This window comes from Bactrocera oleae, chromosome 4, assembly GCF_042242935.1.
Source record: "Bactrocera oleae isolate idBacOlea1 chromosome 4, idBacOlea1, whole genome shotgun sequence".
Lineage (NCBI taxonomy): Eukaryota > Metazoa > Arthropoda > Insecta > Diptera > Tephritidae > Bactrocera > Bactrocera oleae.
Genome location: NC_091538.1, coordinates 35,634,379 through 35,657,668, shown reverse-complemented (window position 1 = coordinate 35,657,668; position 23,290 = coordinate 35,634,379). Strand labels below are relative to the sequence as shown.

General features: G+C 37.7%; 1 protein-coding gene across 7 annotated transcripts in view; it reads right to left on the bottom strand.

The window, feature by feature from the left end:
* Nucleotides 1–23,290, bottom strand: part of Arf6 (ADP-ribosylation factor 6) — a 31,109-nt gene that overhangs the window by 7,113 nt on the left and 706 nt on the right. For 4 of the 7 annotated variants that reach the window (XM_014241079.3, XM_036372801.2, XM_014241075.3 and 1 more), the window contains exons 2-4: nt 10,687–10,798; nt 9,416–9,571; nt 9,207–9,353 (exon numbers count right to left, since the gene is read on the bottom strand). In XM_014241079.3, the coding sequence (XP_014096554.1) occupies nt 9,207–9,353; nt 9,416–9,571; nt 10,687–10,768 (385 nt within the window). In that variant the 5' untranslated portion in view covers nt 10,769–10,798. Of the gene's footprint in view, nt 1–9,206; nt 9,354–9,415; nt 9,572–10,686; nt 10,799–14,080; nt 14,104–16,323; nt 16,470–21,182; nt 21,614–23,290 lie in introns of those variants that run through there. The other 3 variants (XM_070107654.1, XM_014241080.3, XM_070107655.1) reach the window with 3 other exon arrangements.

The following is a 23,290-nucleotide window of genomic DNA, read 5'->3' as shown; positions in this document are numbered from 1 at the left end:
TAAAATTGATGAAATGCTATGGTGCCTTGATATTATTCTAGCTAAGATCAGAACTCTAAGACAAGGATAGAGATTTTCGGTTTGTAAAAAGACTTTTTAGCCCATTTAGTACAACGGTTAATAATATTAGGTCAATCAAAAAGTTCGTTCGGTTTTTATCTAAGAGATGGCGTTATTGTCCATAGTACTAGTGTTACGTGTCGCATCATGTCATACTATACGGCGCTGAAAACGTGTTTATTCGCACTAAAAGTTTGTCTTTGACAGTTTTTCGATTGATTTACTCAGTTCGTGGTGAGCGCTCGTCAAAGATGGACACCAACAAAGAGAAAATTCGCTATATTTTACAATTTTTCTTCGATCAAAGCAAAAAAGCAGCCAAAGCGGCTGAAAACATTAATTTAGTTTATGGGCCCGATACTGTAAACGAACGTGTAGCACAAAAGTGATTTGCTAGGTTCCGTTCCGGTAATTTCGATGTCAAAGATGCACCACGCGTCGGGAGGCCTGTCGTCGAAAATTGCGATAAAATCATGGAAATTGTGAAAACAGACCGTCACGTGAGCACTTATTTAATTGCTGAGGAACTTAAGATAAGCCAGAAAACCGTTAGGAACCATTTGCATAACCTTGGATTCAAAAAGGAGCTCGATGTTTGGGTGTCACACGAACTAACGCAAAAAACATGATGGACCGAATTTTCATCTGCAAATCGCTGCATAATCGCAACAAAATCGACCCGTTTCTGTAGCGAATTGTGACTGGCGATGAAAAATGGGTCACTTATGACAACATCGAGCGTAAACGGTCGTGGTCAAAGCTCGGGGAAGCGGCCCAGATGGTGGCCAAGACCTGATTGACGGCCAGGAAGGTTTTGCTGTGTGTTTGGTGGGATTGGCAAGGAATCATCCACTACGAGCTGCTCCCCTATGGCCAAACGCTAAATTCAGCCCTCTACTACCAACAACTGGACCGCTTGAACGCAGCACTCATCCAGAAGAGGCCATCTTTGATCAACAGAGGCCGAATTGTGTTCCATCAGGACAACGGCAGGTCACACACGGCTTTGGTGACGCGTCAGAAGCTAAGGGAGCTCGGATGGGAGGTCCTAATGCACCCACCTTATAGTTCGGACCTGGCACCAAGGGATTACCATCTTTTTCTATCCATGGCGAACGCGCTTAATGGTGAGAAGTTGGCCTCAAGAGAGGCCTGTGAAAATTGGCTCTCCGAATTTTTTGGCAATAGGAACGCAGTCTTCTACGAGAGGAGTATAATGAAGTTGGCATCTTGTTGGCAACAAGTTTACGAACAAAACGGCGCATATTTGACTTAACTCAAACAAATGTACACAAAGTTATCATCTTTTGAAATAACAATAAAAAACCGAACGAACTTTTTACTTTACCTAATATAATATATTACCACCACCGCAAAACGAAAGATGCTTTTTCGTTCTACCATGCAAACTCAAGCTTATTTCCATTCAAAGAAAATACATTTTGTTTAACAATTAAGGAAGGGCTAAGTTCGGATGTAACCGAACATTTTATACTCTCGCATAATAAAATGGTATACTCGTTTAAGATTTCTTTGTGGATTGACCGATATTTTCGGTAAAAGGTCAACTATGGGCACTGGGGTTCACATATTCATTACCTAGGGGTTTGAACAGTTTTGGTTCGATTTAGACAATTTTTGGTCACAAGGTGGCATACTTTAAAAGTATTATTACCGCAAAGTTTTACCCCGATATAATCATTGTTGCTTGATATGCATAATGGAAAGTGAAAAAATCAGATGTAATTTAAAATGGTGTTATATGGAAAATAGGCGTGGTGTAATCCGATTTCGCCCATTTCCACACTATAACATAGAAATATGAATATAATGTTATGTACCGAATTTGGTTGAAATCGGTTAAGCAGATCTCAAGATATGATTTTTCAGCTAAAAGTGGGCGGTGCCACGCCTAATATCTAATTTTGAGCGTGGTTCCTATAAAATCATATTATACCATCCCAAAGATAAAATTTAATGTCTCTGGCTTGTTTAGTGCTTGATTTATCCCACTTTTAGTAGTTTTTAACAGTACCGTTATATGGGGAATGAGCGGGGTTGTCACCCGATTTCAACTATTTTCACACCGATAGAGATGCTAAAAACATTTGTTCCGAGTGAATTTTGTTGTTATAGCTTCAATGGTATAGGAGATATGCACATTAAACTTATTAGGGGGTTGGTCCACGCCGACTTTTATATAAAATTTTAAACTGCAGATGCCCCTCCCTTATTTGATCCAAATAAGTGTCTTGTATCTTGTTGTGGAGCTTAGTTATGGCAATTTATTTGTTTTTGATTAATGGCGTTTTGTGGGCGTGGCAGTGGTCCGATTACGCCCATCTGCAATACCAACCGTTTCCCGGTGCCAAGAAACATGTCTACCAAGTTTCATAAAGATATCTCAATGTTTACTCAAGTTACAGCTTGCACAGACGGACGGACGGACAGACAGTCACCCGTACTTCAACTCGTCTCTTCATCCTGATCATTTATATATATATATAACCCTATATCTAACTCGATTAGTTTAAGGTGTTACAAACAACCGTTAGGTGATCAAAGTTGCGAGAGTATAAAAAATAAAATAATAGTAATAAAACAAGTAAGTAACAAGGATCAAAGCCGCGGAAATAGCTTCAGGTATTGTCAAAACTGTTGCGAAAGAAGTCAACATTAATTTTCGACGAAATCGTAAATGGATTACAATCAAATTGGGTATTTTATTACCTACTTAGTTATATTCCCATATTTTATGGCCCCTATGAGCCCTATTGGCTGAGCTCAGGCCACCAAGGGCTGCAGCTTGGCGAGCTGTGGACGGCCTAAGTTCTTAGGTTAGCTGCAAATATAAAATAAGCAGCTCCCGACCAAGAGCACAGCACAGATGACAAATAAAGCAACGAAGTAGGACCACGATTTTGACAAATGATTTGGAAACGTTGAACTTGGGCTGGCGGCTGTGGCATTCTGTTACCTCAGTATGCAAGAGTGACATCTTGCAAAAATGGCTTTCAGGATAATGTCACAGTCGCCTCCGTCCCGTTAAAACCATGGTAGGTCTTCAAGTACGTTCGATACTACGTCGCCATTAGTTTGGCGGTACAGGTTCAGTTGATTTAAATCCTAACTAGTGCTATGGTCCTGGCTCTGTACACGAATTCCCATAAGGTTTCGTGTCAACCCTCGTGTGGCCTCCCTGCAATGCATAGCCAACCACAGGGACCGAAAATGCAACTGTACGATCGAGCGGAGATAGCGGCTTGAAGAGAGGACCCTTTAAAACATGAATACGAAAAACGAAACAAAAGAAAACAAACTAGAGAAACACCCAAAAGCACAAGCGGACGACGAATTGAACGCTTTCAGAAGGCAAAGCAAAATCATGCGCTCGCCGGCTCAGATAGAAAACGAGAGGGTAATCCAAACTACGCGCATGGAAGAAACCGCTTCCCCTGGGCCTGAAAAAGTAGATGCAAACAAGCAAACAGACAACAGGACCCCGGCTCTCGACCAAAGCTCGCGAAACGAACACAGTTTTCCAAGGCAGGAGTTTATCGTAAAGATGAGAGCAGAAGAGGATGAGGCGCTTCTAAAGTTTCGCGCCACCCCCAAAAAGATGAAGATGGCAATGTTAAGACAGAAAAACATAAGCACCGTGGTGAAAAATGGGGTATCCGAGCTAGACGAGCTCTTTGACATTATAGCTATCCTGCAACGGAACTGGATAAAGGCAGAAAGAGATACAAGGCGCACAAACTCAACTAAATCCCTAGAAGCATGCAACCAAAATGCAAATGTTTCAACGCCAGTGACAGCTCTTCCTTCCAGACAGAACGAGACAAAATCGCAGAACAAACTCCTGCCTACACAAGACGGGCAGAAAGCTAACAAGCTTCAGAAACAAAAACGGGGAAATAAAATTAGAGTACGGCCAGAAGCAGTGCTAATTAAACCGGCAGAAGGTCGCAGCTATCCCCCCTACCTGATGAAAATGATACGAAGCTATCTTAAAGACAGGGAACTGCTATATGACACAAGTGACGGCCCTCAAAGAAAGGAAATCACCTCCGGCGCAGCGCAGGGATCCATACTTGGAGCAGACCTATGGAACGTCAGCTACGACGGAATTTTAAACGTCGAAATGCCAGACGACTGCTACCTCTTTGGGTACGCGGACGACATCGCTGCCGTCATAACAGCTCGTAATACCGACATAGCCAGACGCAAACTAACACAAGTCATGCTGCGAACACAGACATGGTTGGACTCACACGGCCTTAGCCTAGAAAACCCTAAGACTACCTATAAGAATGGACAAACAACTGACGTACTGGGCTCAAATTCAGCACGCTGCTAAAAAGTCAGCCAATATAACCATGTCGCTTTCAAGACTTATGGCAAACATCGGAGGTCCGCTTGCAAGCAGAAGGAAACTGCTCATGGACACAACACAGTCAGTGTTATTATATGGTAGTGAACTGTGGGCCGATACATTAAATGTGAAACATAGACGGAAAGTAGTTGCTAAGGTGCAGAGAACAGCAGCCCTGAGAGTCGCCTCCGCTTACCGCACTGTATCCGATTGCGCAGTGCTAGTGATAAGCTGCGTAATCCCAATAGATCTACTCGCAAAGGAGAGAAGACAACTCTGGTTATGGAAAAAAAATAGAAGGGAAATACACATGCAAGCAAAAGAACAAGCAAAAAAGCAAACACTCTAATTTTGGCAAGATTGGTGGACAAGGGAGCGCAAAGGGAGATGGACCGCCAAATTGATCAAAGATATAGAGACATGGCACAGTAGAAAACACGGCGAGGTGAACTACTACCTAACACAGATGCTCTACGGCCACGGATTTTTTCGAAAATACCTGTATAATATGGGTAAAGCCGAGAGCTCTGCATGTATTTACGGAGACGAACCACTCGATGATGCAAACTATACCTTCTTTAAGTGCCAACGATGGAATGAAGCTCGGAGAACTCTAGAGAACAAAGTTGGCCTCCCTACGGCCTAAAAAAGGCCCCTATTACCGTTTTCAACCCAACTGCATTTTGGTTGAAGTTTTGAAATTCAGTATTACGGTTTTCAACTCAACCCGTCAAAAAAAATTTCGGCTCAAGTGCTGTCATACTTTAACCTTTTTTACGGCTTTCACCTCTTTGCCAGCGGGGTTGATTATCAAGTAGTTTCAATTACTCGCAAGCAGTTGTGGTTAAACATTAATAAATTTATTTAGGAAAAATATTAATAGGAAATGGAAAATGAGTAAAAAGATATTATAATTTCAAACTATTTTAATCAATTATTATGTACAAGTCCAAAGAAATGTGAAAAATTTGTTGAGCTCGTGGAGTAAAATCTCGAAACTGGACGTGAAAAGCTATAATTCGAAAAAAATTAAAATAAAATTAAGGGACTGCGGCAAGTGTTTCGAACATAAAGAGTTGATACAATATACTATTACTAGGGATATACTTTTTTGAGTTAATTCAAATTTTTAAGCGTTTTGTTCTTTTTTAGTCATTTGTGTTTTATCCACACCGCACAAATATGGTGTTCATAATATTTAAAAGCAGGATCGTAGAGTGCTTCAGCTCAAAGTTAAAATCATTTAAAATGCATTCTTGATAACTATCGGCAGGAAGGAAATAGAGAGTAACATTCCTTCATCTCATTTAGTAAAAAAACAATATGATTTCTCATTTAAACGAAAATAACTCATGAATCTGTAATAAACATTATTTAAAAGCCATTTAATTGCCAATAAAACTTTGGCTTACTTGGTGTTAGGAAGTTCGATTTGAGTGATCACAAAGGCTTTCTCGTATGCGCAGCACATCAGTTTTGGCCCCAACATTCTTGTCATCGTTATAACGGGTGTTTTTTTGGAGGTATAGAACTTTAAGTTGGCATTACTGTTCGATTTAACAGATGTCAAGTGATTTATTCTCAGTTTGGTTTGGCAATTCATCATGAATAGACTCACGCCTGAACAACGCTTGCAAATAGTGCAATTTTATTTCGAAAATACTGGTTCTGTGCGAAATACGTATCGCAAACTACGTTCATTTTATCGCGCATTTTATGAAGCGCACTTTCGGTTGAATGGCTACGTCAACAAACAAAACTGCCGCATTTGGAGTGAAGTTATCCTCAAGAGTATGTCGAAACACGGTTACATCCAAAAAACTGATTGTTAGGTGCGCTTTATGGGATGGTGGAATCATTGGTCCCGACTTCTTCAAAAACGATGATGGGCAGAACGTTACAGTCAATGGTGATCGGTATAGTGCCATGATTACTAACTTTTTCATTCCTTAATTGAACAACCATGATGTCCAGGAGCTGTGGTTCAAACAAGACGGCGCAACATATCACACAGCTCGTGCCACAATCGATTTATTGAAAGACACGTTTGGTGACCGCCTAATTTCACGTTTTGGACCTGTGAATTGGACTCCAAGATCTTGTGATTTAACACCGCTAGACTACTTTCTGTGGGGTTATGTAAAGTCATTCGTCTATGAGCTCAACCATTTGGAAGACAACATTCGCCGTATTATTGCCGATTCAGAAATCATATTTAAAATGTAATGCCACAAGATTATCTTTCGGATAAATAAAATTCATGTCAATCGAATAATCCATCGTTGTTTTATTGCAATTTAAAGTTCCATACCTTTAAAAAAAACACCCTTTATAAATCAAAACTAATGTCCATTTTCGTGAGCAATAACTAAATTAAATTGTAATAATCTTAATACAAAAAAAAGAGTGGAGTTGATCTGAAGTTGAATTGCTTCAACTACAATTCAGCTGATTGGAGTTCAAAACCGTAATAGGGGTTTGCTTCGCGTCAGCTAAAATTATTAAAATTAATTAAAAGTAAATATAATATATTGAGTGATGTGGAAAAAGTCAACTAGAGGATCGGAAATCATTAAAATAGCGATATGAGGTTTAGAGCAACTCCATCTATATTCAGAGCTAACCCACATAATTTTAAAGAAAACTTGGCAATTTAATTTCATCAAAACTTCACAGATGACATACATACCATAAAGGCACTATATATGCAAAGTTTTATCCCGATATATTCATTGGTGCTTGATTTATATACTGAAAAGTGAATGAATCAGATGGAATTTTAAGTTGTGTTAAATGCGAAGTAGGTGTAATTGTAGTTTAATTTTTCCCATTTTCGTACTTTAACCTAGGATATTGCTACGTACTGACATTGGTTGAGTAGGTCCGGAGATATGAGATTTCACCATAAGGTGGGCGGTGCCACGTCCATTGTCCAATTTTGACACCGCCGGATTTATCATCTGATTTCACCTTTTTTCATACTGTCGTAAGAGGTGTCAATAATATTTGTCTTGTACAAATTTGGGAGATATAGCTTGAAAGGTTTGCGAGATATATAAAGGGTCTACCAACAAGAACGATGTGAAGTTCAAATGAAATAAAACACTCAAATTTGGTCATAATAGGTTATGTTTGATTTATTATGCAGATAATTGTATAGTTTGAATAAAATGTACAACCAATTTCGGCTATAGTGCGCTGAATGATTAAAGGCGGAAACCTTTAAGGTTTCGAAACCGCCATACCACAATTGTATTTCCTGAACCACACGAATATTTGACTCACCCCAATAGCGAAAATTTTGTTTGTTGACGAAGCAATTAAGCCAGAAATGGGCCTCATTTGAGATGATTTTTCAATTAATATTTTTTCAACTTTTTTTCGAGAACGTGAATTTGTGTAATTATCTAGGGCAATTTCCAAGCGTTGTATTAAAGTAAAACTTGACATGATGAAATGGCAGGCTTTACTAAACACACCAACAGAATTTTACATAAGCCGCCAAGCTGTCAAAATCACGTCATCCCTATTGGTAGACGTTGTACATTAAACCTCTTATGGGGCCAAGCCCACTTTTTAAAAATCCGTCGCCGTCTCTTTCCTTAATGCGATCCGTTGTACCAAAGAAAATACAGTTTTATAAGTTATGGCAATTTACAGGTTTTCGAATAATGACGTGGCAGAGGTCCGATTAGGCCCATCTACAATACTAAATAAATACTTTTTATGGTGCCAAGGAACACGTGTACCAAGTTTTATCAAGATATCTTAGCTTTTACTAAAGTTACAGCTTGCACGGACAGACAGACTGTCACCCAGATTTCAACTCGTCTCGTCGCCCACATCATTTATATATCAAACTATTATACTCTGCAGCAACATGTTGTAAGAATATAAAAATCGATATCATAATTTCGTGTAGGTGAAGGCGATACATCGATTAAAGCTATATTTCCATTTATCCATTCCAAGGTGCAATTAAATGGTGCATTACTTTACGAAACAGCGCTTTATTCATTTTTAACTAAGGGCTTTGATGGCCTTTTCCATGCTTATCGCGTCTAGTCCACACAGATGAAGGTCGATTTGACAAACTGAATTGATGGAACCATGTATTTTATTTTGATTGAACATTTCCAAAGTGATAAATTCGTTGTGTTTTTGGTCGATATTGAGACACTTTCCACAGAATTATAAATATTTTTAACCATAAATTGAATTACTTTAACATAACTCTTAATATACCAGCGGTTTTCTTTTTTTCTTTGTGTCGAGTATAAATTTCGTTATAACAAAGATTAGTAGTTTTTGGATTTTTGAAATTTAATATTTTTACTTTAAATTTTAAAATTTTAATTATTATGAGAATACATCCGTACGTAAGCAGAGGTTTAAAGTTGCAACAATTGTAGCAGTACTTTAAATAAAGATCATTTCATCAACCGTAATTCTACTATTTTATAATTTTACGTATCATCCAACACAACAAATAATAATTTGAATGTAGTTGATATGACAATAGTTTGATTGTGTGGCGGGTTTTAACAGTAAGTAAAGTTATGATCCGCAATATTTACCTCCTGCCGAAGATAAACGACTCAAATACTATTACAATTATATAATTAGCTGTTTTTGGATTTAAAATTATTGAAAAAAAAAGTTATACCAAAATAATTTAGATGGGTTGACAGGAAAATAGAGATAAGATAATCTATGAAAACCATCTTTGCCGGTTGATAGCGAAGTGAATGCTGAAAAAACAATTTCTTACCGTCTGCAAGATCCTGCTTATTTGCAAATATCAGAATAATGGCGTCTCTCATTTCTCTATCATTAATTATTCTATGAAGTTCCGTTCGTGCTTCATCTATCCGGTCCCTATCAGCGCAATCAACAACAAATATCAACCCCTGTGTGCCTAAAAAAAAAAAATTTCATATAATATATATAAAAAATTAACAAAAAAAAAAAACAAAATACCTGTATAGTAATGCCGCCAGAGAGGTCGAATTTTATCTTGGCCACCCACATCCCACACATTGAATTTAACATTTTTGTAGGTTACAGTCTCAACGTTAAATCCTACTGTTGGAATCGTCGTAACGGACTGCCCCAACTTCAGTTTATAAAGAATTGCTACACACATTATTTTGTTTAGGAAACCAATTCATAAAAAAACAAGAAAAAACGTTAACTTCGGTTGCACCGAAGCTATAATACCCTTCACAAATACAAAGGCTCCTTACTCGATTCCGATCGTTCAATTTGTATGGTAGCTATATGATATAGTGATTCGATCTATACAATTTCTTCGGAGATTGCATTATTGCCTTAAATAAAAATCCATGCAAAATTTCGTGAAAATACCTCGTCGTGAAGATACGTCGTGGACCGATTTCGGCCGTTCCGGCAAATAAGCAGCTTCTTAGTGAGAAAAGTACAGGTGCAAAATTTCAGATCAATAGCTTAAAAACTGAGGGACTAGTTTGTTTCCTTCTTGTTGTTACAGACTTCGAGGCAAACTTAATATATCCTATTCAGGGTATAAAAATGGAAGTTTTAACGTGCTTCTCAAAAGTTAATAAAAACAATTTAAAAACATGTTCAAACTTATTATAGCAGTAACCCCCCTCTTACGAATAAATTACTATTATAATTAATTGCATTAAAAGTGTCGGAGCCGCCTCCGTTTTTAGAATAAGTCGACGACATTGAACATCTTGCTGACCAGACTACGAATACAACTGACATCAGACAAGCACTGAACGCTATTCGCAGTGGGTCTATTAACACTTTTATTGACTTTCTTTTGACGAATCGCGTCCTTGAAGTTCGACCACCAGTAATACCAGAAGAGTTCGAATTGCCTCGCGAATATAGAAAGACCCTCGCGCAACTACGTCCTGTATGCTGTAGCGAGTTACACTCCGACTTATCCAGAATCGGCCATAACATACCAAACCTATTTCCTCCATGCAATGAGCCCCCGCATGACTCTAACCATTTTTTTGCATGCCCCATGAGCAACACTACTTTCCCTATCGCCCGACCGCATAGAAACAGCCCGTTTTCTGAACCTCCCGTGTGGTGATTTCAATGACAATTAAATTGCGACTTGGCAACTCAAACAGGGACTGTATATTGATTGATTCATATTTCAATAAACTCTTTTTAAATTACCAAACAATAAGGTTGTATTTTTATGCAAAATCCACAAAATGACCATGAAGGATTTTTTTTAAAAAGGATACTTGTTTTCCCCGCCGCGTCCAGGCCAAGCATCAGAATCCGCATTTCCTTGTTGCCAAAAATTTTAGAAAGTAGTTTCCCCATAATAGAATGTCATCAATTGCCACAATATATCTAAAAATAATATAAAAATTTTCATCTGAATAAATCTACCTTATATTATTGCATATTAATAAATTTTTATATAATGAAAGTAGTCAAGTATACAATACTAAGATCGGATTGTAGCAATTGTCTTATATGGGAAGTGAGCATTCTTGTGAATAGTAAATAATATAATAAGTTACTTCACATCGCTATTTGATGCTCAATCTAAAATTTCTAGCTATATTTTTTTTTTAATGGTGATTTGTGGACCTGACAATGATATCAATTCGAATTTTAATTAAGACGAACAACTACATATATTAGATATTCTTGCTTTTCTGATAATGTTAATACATTTATGTATATAATCCTACATCAATGTCATAATAAAGTGCAGTGGTGACCATATCATATGCAATTAACAAAGGTTTTACCCAACAATTAAAATAATTTTTTTTTCCTATTTATTTAATCAAAAGAGGAAAATTTAATAAATTTATAATAAGAAATAATGCCTTGAAATTCATTAAACTGTTTTACCATGGCTGACAAAGAATCTTGTGAGTACTAATGTATTGATGTTGCAACAGGCAAAATTAGCGCAGTCACTCAAATTTACAAACCAGAAAAACCGAGTAACACGACTTACTTTTGTCATAGGGTATGTCAGCAAGGATTTTAATTTCTGGAATACCGTCATTTTTGCAGTTGAGTCAAAATTAAGATATTTGGGTATCAGAGTACACTCTACGTCTAGAGGAAACCAAATACTGTGCAAACCAAAAAAACTTAATAGCACCGGGAGAACATGATGGTAGGGTAATGGTTTAAGCAATATTTTCACAGAAGGCATATGAAATCTGGAGTTTATTGAGTGAATATTTGAAAATAGTGTTCACCTCCACATACAAAAAAACCATTTACAGAAGCTTTTGATATGCTAGAACGGTTCCGTCTCTATAAAGACAAAGGTTCGAGATGAACGACAAAGGGAATTGTTGGGTTTTTACACCCTCCTAAAGTAAAAGATCATGATATGTTTACAGGCAGAACAAAATGATTAATTGGTCCATTCTAATGGATTATGTATAGAAATCACTTTAATTTTCAATGAAAAAACAGCTTCAGTTCATAAAAATATTTATGTTCTCAAAATCGCTTATTTTAAATAATATCTATGTTTCCATTTAATGTAATTTATATTAAAAATATATCTATACATTTGTACCTCTGTTGCAAAGCTAAGGACAGGAATATAGTACCTCTTAATCTATAGAATTTTGGAAATAAAAACAAGTAAGGAAAGGCTAAGTTCGGATGTAACCGAACATTTTATACTCTCGCAAAGTCAAATGGTATACTCGTTTGAGATTTCTTTGTGGATTGACTGATATTTTCGGTAAAAGGGCAACTATTGGCACTGGGGTCCACATATTTAGTACTTAGGGGCTTGAACAGTTTTGGTTCGATTTAGACAATTTTTGGTCACAACATTGGCATACTTTAAACGTATTGTACACGCAAAGTTTTACCCCGATATAATCATTGCTACTTGATATGCACAGTGGAAAGTGAAAGAATCAGATGGAATTAAAAATGGTGTTATATGGGAAATAGGCGTGGTTGTAGTCCGATTTTGCCCATTTTCGCACTATAACATAGAAATATGAAAAGAACGTTATGCACCGAACTTGGTTGAAATCGGTTAAGCAGATCCCAAGATATGGGTTTTCAACTAAAAGTGGGCGGTGCCACGCCCACTGACTAATTTTGAACGCGGTTCCTATAAAGTCATCTCATACCATTCCAGAGATAAAATTTAATGTCTTTGGCGTGTTTAGTGCTTGATTTATCGCGCTTTTAGTAGTTTTTAACAGTACAGTTATATGAGGAGTGGGCGGGCTTGTCACCCGATTTCACCCATTTTCACACCGTCAATAGAGGTGTTAAAAACATTTGCTCCCAGTGAATTTGATTATTATAGCTTTAGCAGTTTAGGAGATATGCACATTAAACTTATTAGAAGCGAAACCACGCCCACTTTTTACAAAAAGTTTAACTGCAGATACCCCTCCCTAATGTGATCCTTTATACCAAATAACAGTGGCAATAAGATACTTGTTAGCTGTCAACATGGAACCCATTTGCTATTGTTCATATAACGAAAATTGTGTAAAAATTAAATGCTTATTTAAAGCAAATATTTAAATATTTAATATAAAATAAAAATGTAGAAACATTGAAGTGAAAAGTTAATGTATATTAAGTGCATAATATAAAGGAAAAGATAACCATAAATCGAGAAATTGTAAAATAAAATTTGTGAAATTTTCAACTTAAAATGCAAATATCTCGAAAACTATAAGTTTCCGGCGGCAATGCCCATCTGCAATAACAACCGTCTTACGGTGCCAAGAAACATGTATACCAAGTTTCATGAAGATATCTCAATTTTTACTCAAGTTACAGCTTGCACGGACGGACGGACGGACAGACAGTCACTCGGATTTCAACTCGTCTCTTCATCCTGATCATTTATATATATATAACCCTATATCTAACTCGATTAGTTTTAGGTGATACAAACAACCGTTAGGTAAACAAAACTCTTACTTTAAACGTATTATTCATGCAAAGTTTTACCCCGATATAACCATTGTTGCTTGATATTCATAGTGGAAAGTGAAAGAATCAGATGGAATTGAAAATGGTGTTATATGGGAAATAGGCGTGGTTGTAGTCCGATTTCGCCCATTTTCTCAAACCTATTAGGGGCGGGACCACGCCCACTTTAAAAAAATTTAACTGCAGATGCCCCTCTCTAATGTGATACTATGTACCAAATAACAGTCTTGTATCTTACTGCGGAGCTTAGTTATGGCAATTTATTTGTTGCTGCAATACCAACCGTCTCCCGGTATCAAGAAACATGTCTACCAAGTTTCATAAAGATATCTCAATTTTTATTCAAGTTAGAGCTTGCACGGACGGACGGACGGACAGACAGTCACCCGGATTTCAACTCGTCTCCTCATCCTGATCATTTATATATATATAACCCTATATCTAACTCGATTAGTTTTAGGTGATACAAACAACCGTTAGGTAAACAAAACTATTATAATCTGTAGCAACAGGTTGCGAGAGTATAAAAATGCGTTACAATCATGTATCAATTATATAAAGTTGATAGCCCAGAAACAACAATTTGTCTAATAGTGCAAACAGTTACCAACGCAAAACCGTGGGCCGAATCAGCTGATACGACCTATCTTATGAGAGCGCAATATACAATAAATTAACACTCACCACTGCTTCTAAAGTCCGCTTCTACACACCGTACAGTATGATATCCGCGAAAACTGGACTTTTCCCATAGAAACGAGTGAACTGAGAGTGAGAGAGCAATCTCTTGCAACGCAGGGTTGCCAATCTTGATATTTTGTAGTAATTAAACAATAAACTTGAATATATTTGAAATATTCTTAAAATAACTCAAAATCACAGTCGAATACATTTTTTATAAACAGGTAAACTATACTTAACAGTTGGATTTTAGTTTTGAACTTTTACATTATGAAAAAGTATAGCTAAAAAACTAAATGAGTGAATACCAACAGAACAATGGCAACATTGGTGAAATGAAAAAAAAATCTGATTTCTGCATTGCAACTACGGGCAAAGTTCGTTGGATACGGGCGGTAATAGCGGAAGGGAGGAATGTCGGTGACTGTTTGAGCTATAAAGTGTTTTAACTCATAATGTCAAAATCAGGTATTTTTTGTTTTTGATGATTCAAAAATAAATTTTTCAAAGATTTCAAACAATGAAAATGAGTTTTTTAAGTGATATGTGAAAACGAATAATATATTCGTATCTATCTATATCTATAATCTAAATCAAACAAAATCTTTAAAATGTAAACAAGAAATTCAAGAGAAAAACAAAAAAAAAAGTGTTTATATATTTTTAATGTTATACATTTTTTCGTAAGAGGAACAAGCTCTGAAGTAACACAACCCGTATATAAATGAATCATTGTAACATAATATTACAAATAAATTTTAAACATAGTAGCATAAATATAAAATGAAAATATTAGCATTTTTAATTTTTTCTTTTTCATGAAGTTAATATATACTGTCAGCGTCAAAAGAAAGTGTACACCTTTTTCTCATACATTTCACCCTTCCTGTCAATATAAAAAAATTAAAATTATTTAAAATGAATTATCATTTAGAAAAGATTACATATTCCTACAAAAAATTAACAGAAATCCCAAAAAAAAAGGCAAAAAAAAACAAACTAAACCAAAAATACGCAATACATCGCATTTCCATTTTACGCAAATAAATATACCGTTAAATTTTCTCATTGTAACTGCTTCATTCTAATGTTGTTTAGTATGCTTAAGCCGATGGAATATTACTTGTGCTTAGAAATTAGATCACAACAATTTTACAAATGGATAATCAAACGTCACCTGATGTAGGAAAATTAGGGATTAGGGTTCGGTGATGGTTTGGGGTTGCATGACGGGAAGTGGAGTGGGAAGCGTGATGATTACACACTGTGACACTCCAAAATACCTAGGAAGTGATGTTATTTTTTTTGTAGGTCTTGTCGAGTAGAACAAGAATCCAATTTAGGAATTTGCCATTAGTTAATTCTCTACCGATTTTTAAAATTAAACATTCTTTAAACTTGGTATTGAATGTAACCTTTGATACAAATCACAGCATATTTAGTTTTCTTATAAAATAGTGCGAAAATATCGCGAAAGTCAAAAGAAAAGGAGAAAAAGGGTAGTAAATTTTAAGTTTGTTGTGCAAAAACAAATAAATCTTTTAGCCTTATAGAGACGCCTATATATCATTCGAAAGGTCTGAGTTTCTCCTTTCTTAAACCGTTCTTGAATTAAAATTCGAGTGATAATTAGCTGAAATATGGGCTGATAGTGCGCTAAAGTACGAGAAGTCGGTTTTTTAAGTCTTTTAAGGTTCCAAAATTGGATTCTCGTTCTACTCGACAAAATCTACAACAAAAACAACATCACCTCTCAGGTATTTCGACTTTATTATTTTTGTAGCACTGTTGATGGCACAATAAACAAAACAGATTATCTAAACATTTTAAAAGAAATTTGTTTTTCCCAGCGTGGAGAAATTGGGCTTATGTCAATCCTGGATTATCCAACCGGATAACGGTTTTAAATATACTGCAAGAGTCATAAAGGAATGGTTGATTTACCGTAGACGTTTAGGTGGTCTTGATCACCCCCCACAATCACCGGACCTTAATCACATTGAGAATGAGTGGGAACATTTGAACGGGTAAATAAGAAAAAATAAGTATAACTATTGTAGTATGAATTCTCTGAAGAAAATTTTACAAGCGGAGTAGTCCAAAACTTTGAAGTTGACGTATCAGAGTATTTTTTTAATATGAAAAAAAAATTGAATATCGCTTAGGGATTAGATTCTTTGTTTTGAAAGGTTTAAAAGTAAAGGAAATTTATAAACAATTGTTAAAAGTGTATAAGGATGCCTCACCTTCAAAACGCACCGTTGAATTTTGGGCTGGTGAATTTAAACGTCGTCGTACTAGGCTTGAAGACGATCCACGCCAAGGACGACCAAAAACAGCAACCAACACCAGAAATTATTGAGCAAGTTCAGAATATTGTTAATGAAGATCTAAGTTTGACTAAGCGTGAAATTGTAATGCCATAGACATTTTGGACGATCGCGCCATTCCCACAACAGCCGGTTCTACGTTACCGGAATTAACCCAGATTTTATCCGGCCAAGAGCTGTTATTTCGGCGATCTAACCCTGTTTGGATCGGTAAGTTCTAAGTTAAGTTTGGCGTCATTGGAGCAACACTTAGCAGCAGTTTTGCTCCGTATCCTCCTGACCCGTGCTGGCATCGAGTCCAACCCGGGCCCCGAATAATTTTACTGCTTCGTTTGGCCTAGAAGGCTCCATCCACATCGGTTAGGTGCAATACGTGCAATGGATGGAGCCATCTTAAGACCTGCTCAGGCCTTAAGACTCATAGGGAGTGTACCACGAGTTACGTGGCCCCATGCTGCCAACGCAATACTACGACATCTGCCTCAACGGCTGTGCAACCTGCACCATGTTCGCGCACTGCGCCACCACTCCAGGCGAGTGGCCAAGATAGGACCTCCACGGCCCTAAGGAGCTCACACAGGCAGCATGACTCCCAGTCTGACCAGACCCAGTCCGTGCAATTTCGTCTAATCGATGTTGACATCGACCGCAGGGACACTACCCTTGAATGTCAGGGTATAGCTGTCCGGTCAGGCGATGTCGAGCTCGAAATATTTAATATATACATCCCCCCTCTTACATGTTGCCCAACAGAATATCACCCGAACATAGATGCGCTACTTCGTGGTGAAAACCGTTTGGTGCTAGGCGACTTTAACGCGCATCATGATATTTGGCACTCCTGCCTATCAAATGATCTTAGGGGGATGGAGCTGGCGGAACAGATTGACGATTCGACATTCTGCACATTGAATAACGAAGCCCCCCACCAGAATTATGGGCACCTGCAATAGCTCGCCAGATATTATCATCGCTAACTCTCACATCAGACCATCTGTCCATAATTATCTAGATTGAGAAACCTCCCGACTTTTTTTCTGTGGACAACCGCACCTTTGTTAACAAAGCTAACTGGGTCGGCAACACAGAATTGACTGAGAGTACCTTCAACGCACTACCCATTCCTACGGACGTCATCGTTGGCGAGCTTCATACCGGCTGGAAAAATCGCGGAACTCCGCCCTAATTTCCCAGCCGAAGCAGCTGTACTAGCAAACGACAGCGACACCTTACGCCATGCCGATCCAAAATATTAAACCATCATAAGCGGACAAAATGGATAGAGCACCTGAAGTCCTGCAACCTCTCCACCGGTGTAAGTAAGCTTTGGACTACTGTCAAGGCCCTGTCAAATCTGAGGAAACATGATGATCGGGTTGAAATTCCATTCGATGGGCATGCCTCCTCGGACCCGAAGAAGTGCGCGAGCTATTTTAGCCGGCAGCTTACACTGCACCCTTCAACTGACAAGGCCAAACGATGTGTTACCGGCTGCACAAAATGCCAAAAGACTGGGCACCACTTACTTTCACCGATGGGGAGGTTCAGAGTGGCATCACAAAGGCCAAATCGTCCGAATCCATTGGCCCTGACGAAATAAGCATGCTGATGCTAAAACATCTAGGCTCGAGGGGAGTAAGCTACCTTACCAAGGTCCTCAACTTGTCGATGGCCACTCTTCAAATACCCGATGTGGGGAAAGTCGGAAGAGTGGTCCCACTACTGAAGCCTGGGAAACCCGCCAACAAAGGGGAGTCTTATCGTCCGATAACTCTCCTTTTCCCAGTAGTTAAGATACTTGAGGCCTTGTTACTCCCGACTTTCACTCTCCACCTGAGTCACAGCACTTAGCATTATAAACGCCCAGATAGTTCAGGGCCTAAACCAGAAGCTACCCTGCGAGAGGACGATCCTCGTAGCGTTGGACTTGTCGAAAGCCTTCGACACAGTCAACCACACAAAGCTACTAGAGGACATCGAACAATCTACGCTCCCCGATATTGACGTCGGGCAATGGAGTCGATGGCATGTGCTCGAAAGTAAACGGCTATTTCTCCGATCTTTCTCGCTTCTTCTCTGCAAGGAGTCTGACACTCTCCCCCACTAAATCCACAGCGACCATATTTCAGACTGGACGAAGGAGTACAGACTGGATCTAAACATTTCAGTCAATGGTACCAAAATTCCGACGGTAAACAACCCTAAAATTTTAGGCGTTAGTATAGACAGTCTTTGCTCCTTCACTCCTCACACGACCGCGATAACTGCCAAAGTACAGAGCCGCAACAAAATCCTCAAATCGCTAGCCGGCAGCTATTGGGGAAAAGATAAAGAAACGTTGCTGGCGACATACAAGGCAATCGGAAGGCCGGTCCTAAATTATGCAGCCCCAATATGGTCGCCTGGATGTAGTGCAACGCAGACGAAGAAGTTTCAGACTTGTCAGAACACTGCACTCCGGACTATCACGGGATGCCTCTTGATTCCCCATTCGAACACCTACACAGTATGCTTCCGGTTAAGGAACATAACGAGCTCCTCTCCAAACAGTTTCTGCTGGGTTGTTTGCGTAGAAAGCGGAGCCGCCTCCTAGGAACATCAAGAGGTCTTTCCTTGATTATGTCGACGACATTAGACACTACGCCGACCGGACTTCGGACGCAACAAACTTCAGACAGGCGCCCTCTCAGTAAATGGCGTACTACGCGTCAACCCACCACCCATAGCAGACTTAGAGCTCGAGTTGCCTCGCGAAACCAGAGTGACCCTCGCGCAACTTCGTTCTGGATATTGTAGCAGGTTAATCTCCTACTTATCCAGAATAGACCCTGACATACCAAACACATGTCCTGCTTGCAATGAGTCTCCGCATGACACTAACCACCTCTTTGCATGCCCAACGAACCCCACTCATCTAACACCCTTTTCCCTATGGTCCGACCCCGTCGAAACAGCTCGTTTCCTGGGCCTCCCGTTAAATGACCTCGACGACAACCAATCAGGAACTTATCACCCAAACGGGGATTAGGTAACCGTTACAACAAGAACAACATCGCGAACTTCATATTTTACATAGAGAATTACATATGAAAAAGCTATTGGAAAGTTAGTGCCGCACACGTTAACAATTCAACAAAAACTGGATCGGTTTCTCAGCATAATTTGGAGCGTTTTAAGCAGAATTAAAAGACATTGATTCTAAATTGAAACAAGAACGTTTACAGTGCCCTGTAGCTGGTTGTTCAGCTCCAAAGCAGGTGAAGTCACAACGATCAGCAAAGAAGGTTATGGCATCATTACTTTTGGATGCAAGAGGAAATTTGTTGATCTATTATTTGCAGAAAGGTAATTTCAATTTTCAATTTTGAATATTATTGCAGCCTTTTGAATCAGCTGAATCAAAAATTCGTGAGAAAAGACCTGGTTAGCAGCACAAAAAATTAATTTTCCATCAAGACAATGCAGCTGTTTCCAAAGGTGTTTTAACAATGACAAAATTCAACTTATTAAAGTACGAATTGCTTGAGCATCCACCGTATTCACCAAATTTGGCTTCAATCGACTACTACCTCTTCAGAAACCTGAAACCATTCCTTCGTAGAAAGCGTTTTTGGTCGAATGAAGAAGCTATTACAGCCGAAGAAGAGTATTTTGCAGAGCTTCCGGAAATTCAATATAGGGATGACATAAAATTATTGGAATAAGTGTTTTGAAGTTAAGGGAGATTATATTGAATAAAAAAATATATTTCGTACAAAAAAAAGTATTTTTTCATTTCGAGCGCAGAAACTTTTCGACCAACCTGTATATCTCGTGTTGTATCCAATAACTAAGAAATGCTCAAGCAGTTTGTAACGTTCGAGACCGTGTCAAAGAGAAAATTCGTTTATTTATATTTTTTTTTTCGATAAATGCGAAAATGCAAATCAGGTGGTTAAAAATTAGAAATATTTATGGTCCTGCTACTGTAATAGCCAATCATGCTCCATTCTATTTCGTCGATTCTGTTCCTGTAATTTTTATGTCAAAGATGCACCACGATCTTGGAGGCCAATAGTCGAAAATATTTTTTAAAAATAATGAAAACTATTAGCTGAACCTTGCACAAAAAACCGATTGAAACATTGAAATATATCTAGATACAAAAGGAAGCTCCCTGTAAGGGTTCCACAAGAAAATCCCAAAAAAAAAATATTATAGACATAACATATATAAATAGCTGGGGCATCTTAACAAAATCGATAAATTTTTGTAGCTGGGTTACTAGTGGTGAGGAGAGAGACTAGAACGTCAACCAAAAACGGTGCCCAAGCCAGGATTGACAGTCAGGAATATTTAGGAGCTGCAGTCATCAATTGAACCATCAAAACGAAGCAATCACCCAGAAGCGGCCGGCTTTGGCCAATAGGAGAGAAATTGTGTTCCATCAGGACAACGCCAGGCCATCGATAGTGACTTGCCAGAAACTGTGGGAGATTGATTGGAAGTTTTTTACACATCCAGCTTATAGTTCAGACGCACCAAGTGATTATATTCGCCTGAAGGGAGGCTTGTAAAATAAACTTGTAAATAATCAGTGTTACCTTATCTACATATTTTACAAAGAAACCTAAAAGAATAAGGAAAACAGATAATACCCCAATGGCAGTAAATAAATATAAAGTGATTATATTCGCCTGAAGGGAGGCTTGTAAAATAAACTTGTAAATAATCAGTGTTACCTTATCTACATATTTTACAAAGAAACCTAAAAGAATAAGGAAAACAGATAATACCCCAATGGCAGTAAATAAATAACACGTTATTAGTTTCTGGCGGAGAATGCCTTTCTGCATTGACTTCAAAACAATAATCCTGGTCGGTCCAACACCATGGTGTGTTCTGTTCACTCGCGTAGAACTCCTTTTTGCGTTGGCGGTTGTTGTTGTTGTTGTAGCGGCAGAATTCTGCCGAGTTGACAGTCACAGTAGACCGGGCTGTCGTGGGAACGGGGTGTGACGGTTGGCGGTTGTTGTTGTTGTTGTAGCGGCACAATTCTGCAGAGTTGACAGTCCTTGGCCGGAATAAATCCCGGTCCGTTCCGGTTACGTAGACCCGACTGTCGTGGGAACGGTTGGCGGTGTTGTTGTTGTTGTAGCGGCAGAATTTTGTCGAGTTGAACGGTTGGCGGTCTTCTACCCCGCTTCAAAATAAATAACCCTGGTCCACTCAACACCGGGATTTACTAACAAAAAAAAAAAGTAAATTCTTAAAGAGTTTGCATTACTTATCGCACGAATATGAATTTGTATTGACGATCTTTCCTTTCTATTTATTTTTGATCGTTTGCAAATTACGGAAACATAGCTTTCGAGATATTTGCATTTTAAGTTGAAAATTTCACAAATTTTATTTTACAATTTCTCGATTTATGGTTAACTTTTCTTTTATATTATGCACTTATTACACACTAACACTTCACTACAATGTTTCTACATATTTATTTTATATTAAATATTTAAATATTTGCTTTAAATAAGCATTTTATTTTTACACAATTTTCGTAATATGAACAATAACAAATGGGTTCCATGTTGTCAGATAATAAGTGTTGCCATATCCAAACGAATGAAAGCAATCAAAATAAATATAAAACCCAATCAAATAAAAGATAATAAATATAAAAGAAAAAGGTTTTATGGCTTAAACGTATGTGTTATATCATCTGATAATTTCACAAATGGATCATGATGCAGATTTGCAAAATTTTTACACCATATGTATTCATATATCAAATTTTCAAAATCTTCACTGTTATAATAATTATCCTTAATAAAAAGTGAAGTTTACAGAGAGTGATATACCCTGCTTAACATTACTTTTTTTTTTGTTAAGATTTTTCATTAGCACTGGCGGCCTTCGGCCGCGCTTCAAAATAATAACCCTGGTCGGTCCAACACCGGGGTGTTCATAATTCAATAGCGTCAAACTCCTTTCTGCACTGGAGGCCTTCGGCCGCGCTTCAAAAAATTAACCCTGGTTGGTCCAACACCGGGGTGTTCATAATTCAATCGCGTCAAACTTCTTTCCACACTGGTGGCCTTCGGCCGCGCTTCAAAAAAATACCCTGGCAAATCCATACTATAATTTATCAATAAAAGGGAATGAACAAAATTATAGGTCTGTATTTGGGGTATAATCCTCTTTTATTGTTCATTTTAATTCGCTTTCAAAATATAAATATATCCAGAGAACGATATATGTTCTCTGATATATATAATAGATATATATACCTATATATATATAATAGATATATATACCTATATATATATAATAGATATATATACCTATATATATATAATAGATATATATACCTATATATATATAATAGATATATATACCTATATATATATAATAGATATGGCAACACTTGTTAACTGTCAACATGGAACCCATTTGTAATTGTTCATATAACGGAAATTGTATAAAAATTAAATGCTTATTGAAAGCAAATACTTAAATATTTAATATAAAATAATAATGTAGAAACATTGAAGTGAAAAGTTAGTGTATAATAAGTGCATAATATAAAAGAAAAGATAACCATAAATCGAGAAATTGTAAAATAAAATTTGTGAAATTTTCAACTTAAAATGGAAATATCTCGAAAACTATAAGTTTCCAGCGGCAATAATTATATATATTCGTGATCTGGAGAATCTCCTCTATCTAACCATACCCCTCTTAACCCTGAAATCGTGGGATGCTAAACTAAAGCCCACCCTTTATTTTTTTTAAGCGCAATCGAAGGCCGCCTGTGCAGAAATGAGTTCGACCCGAATGAATTATGAACACCCCGGTTTAGGACCGAAATGAGTTACCACGCGAAAGAACATGTGCCAAG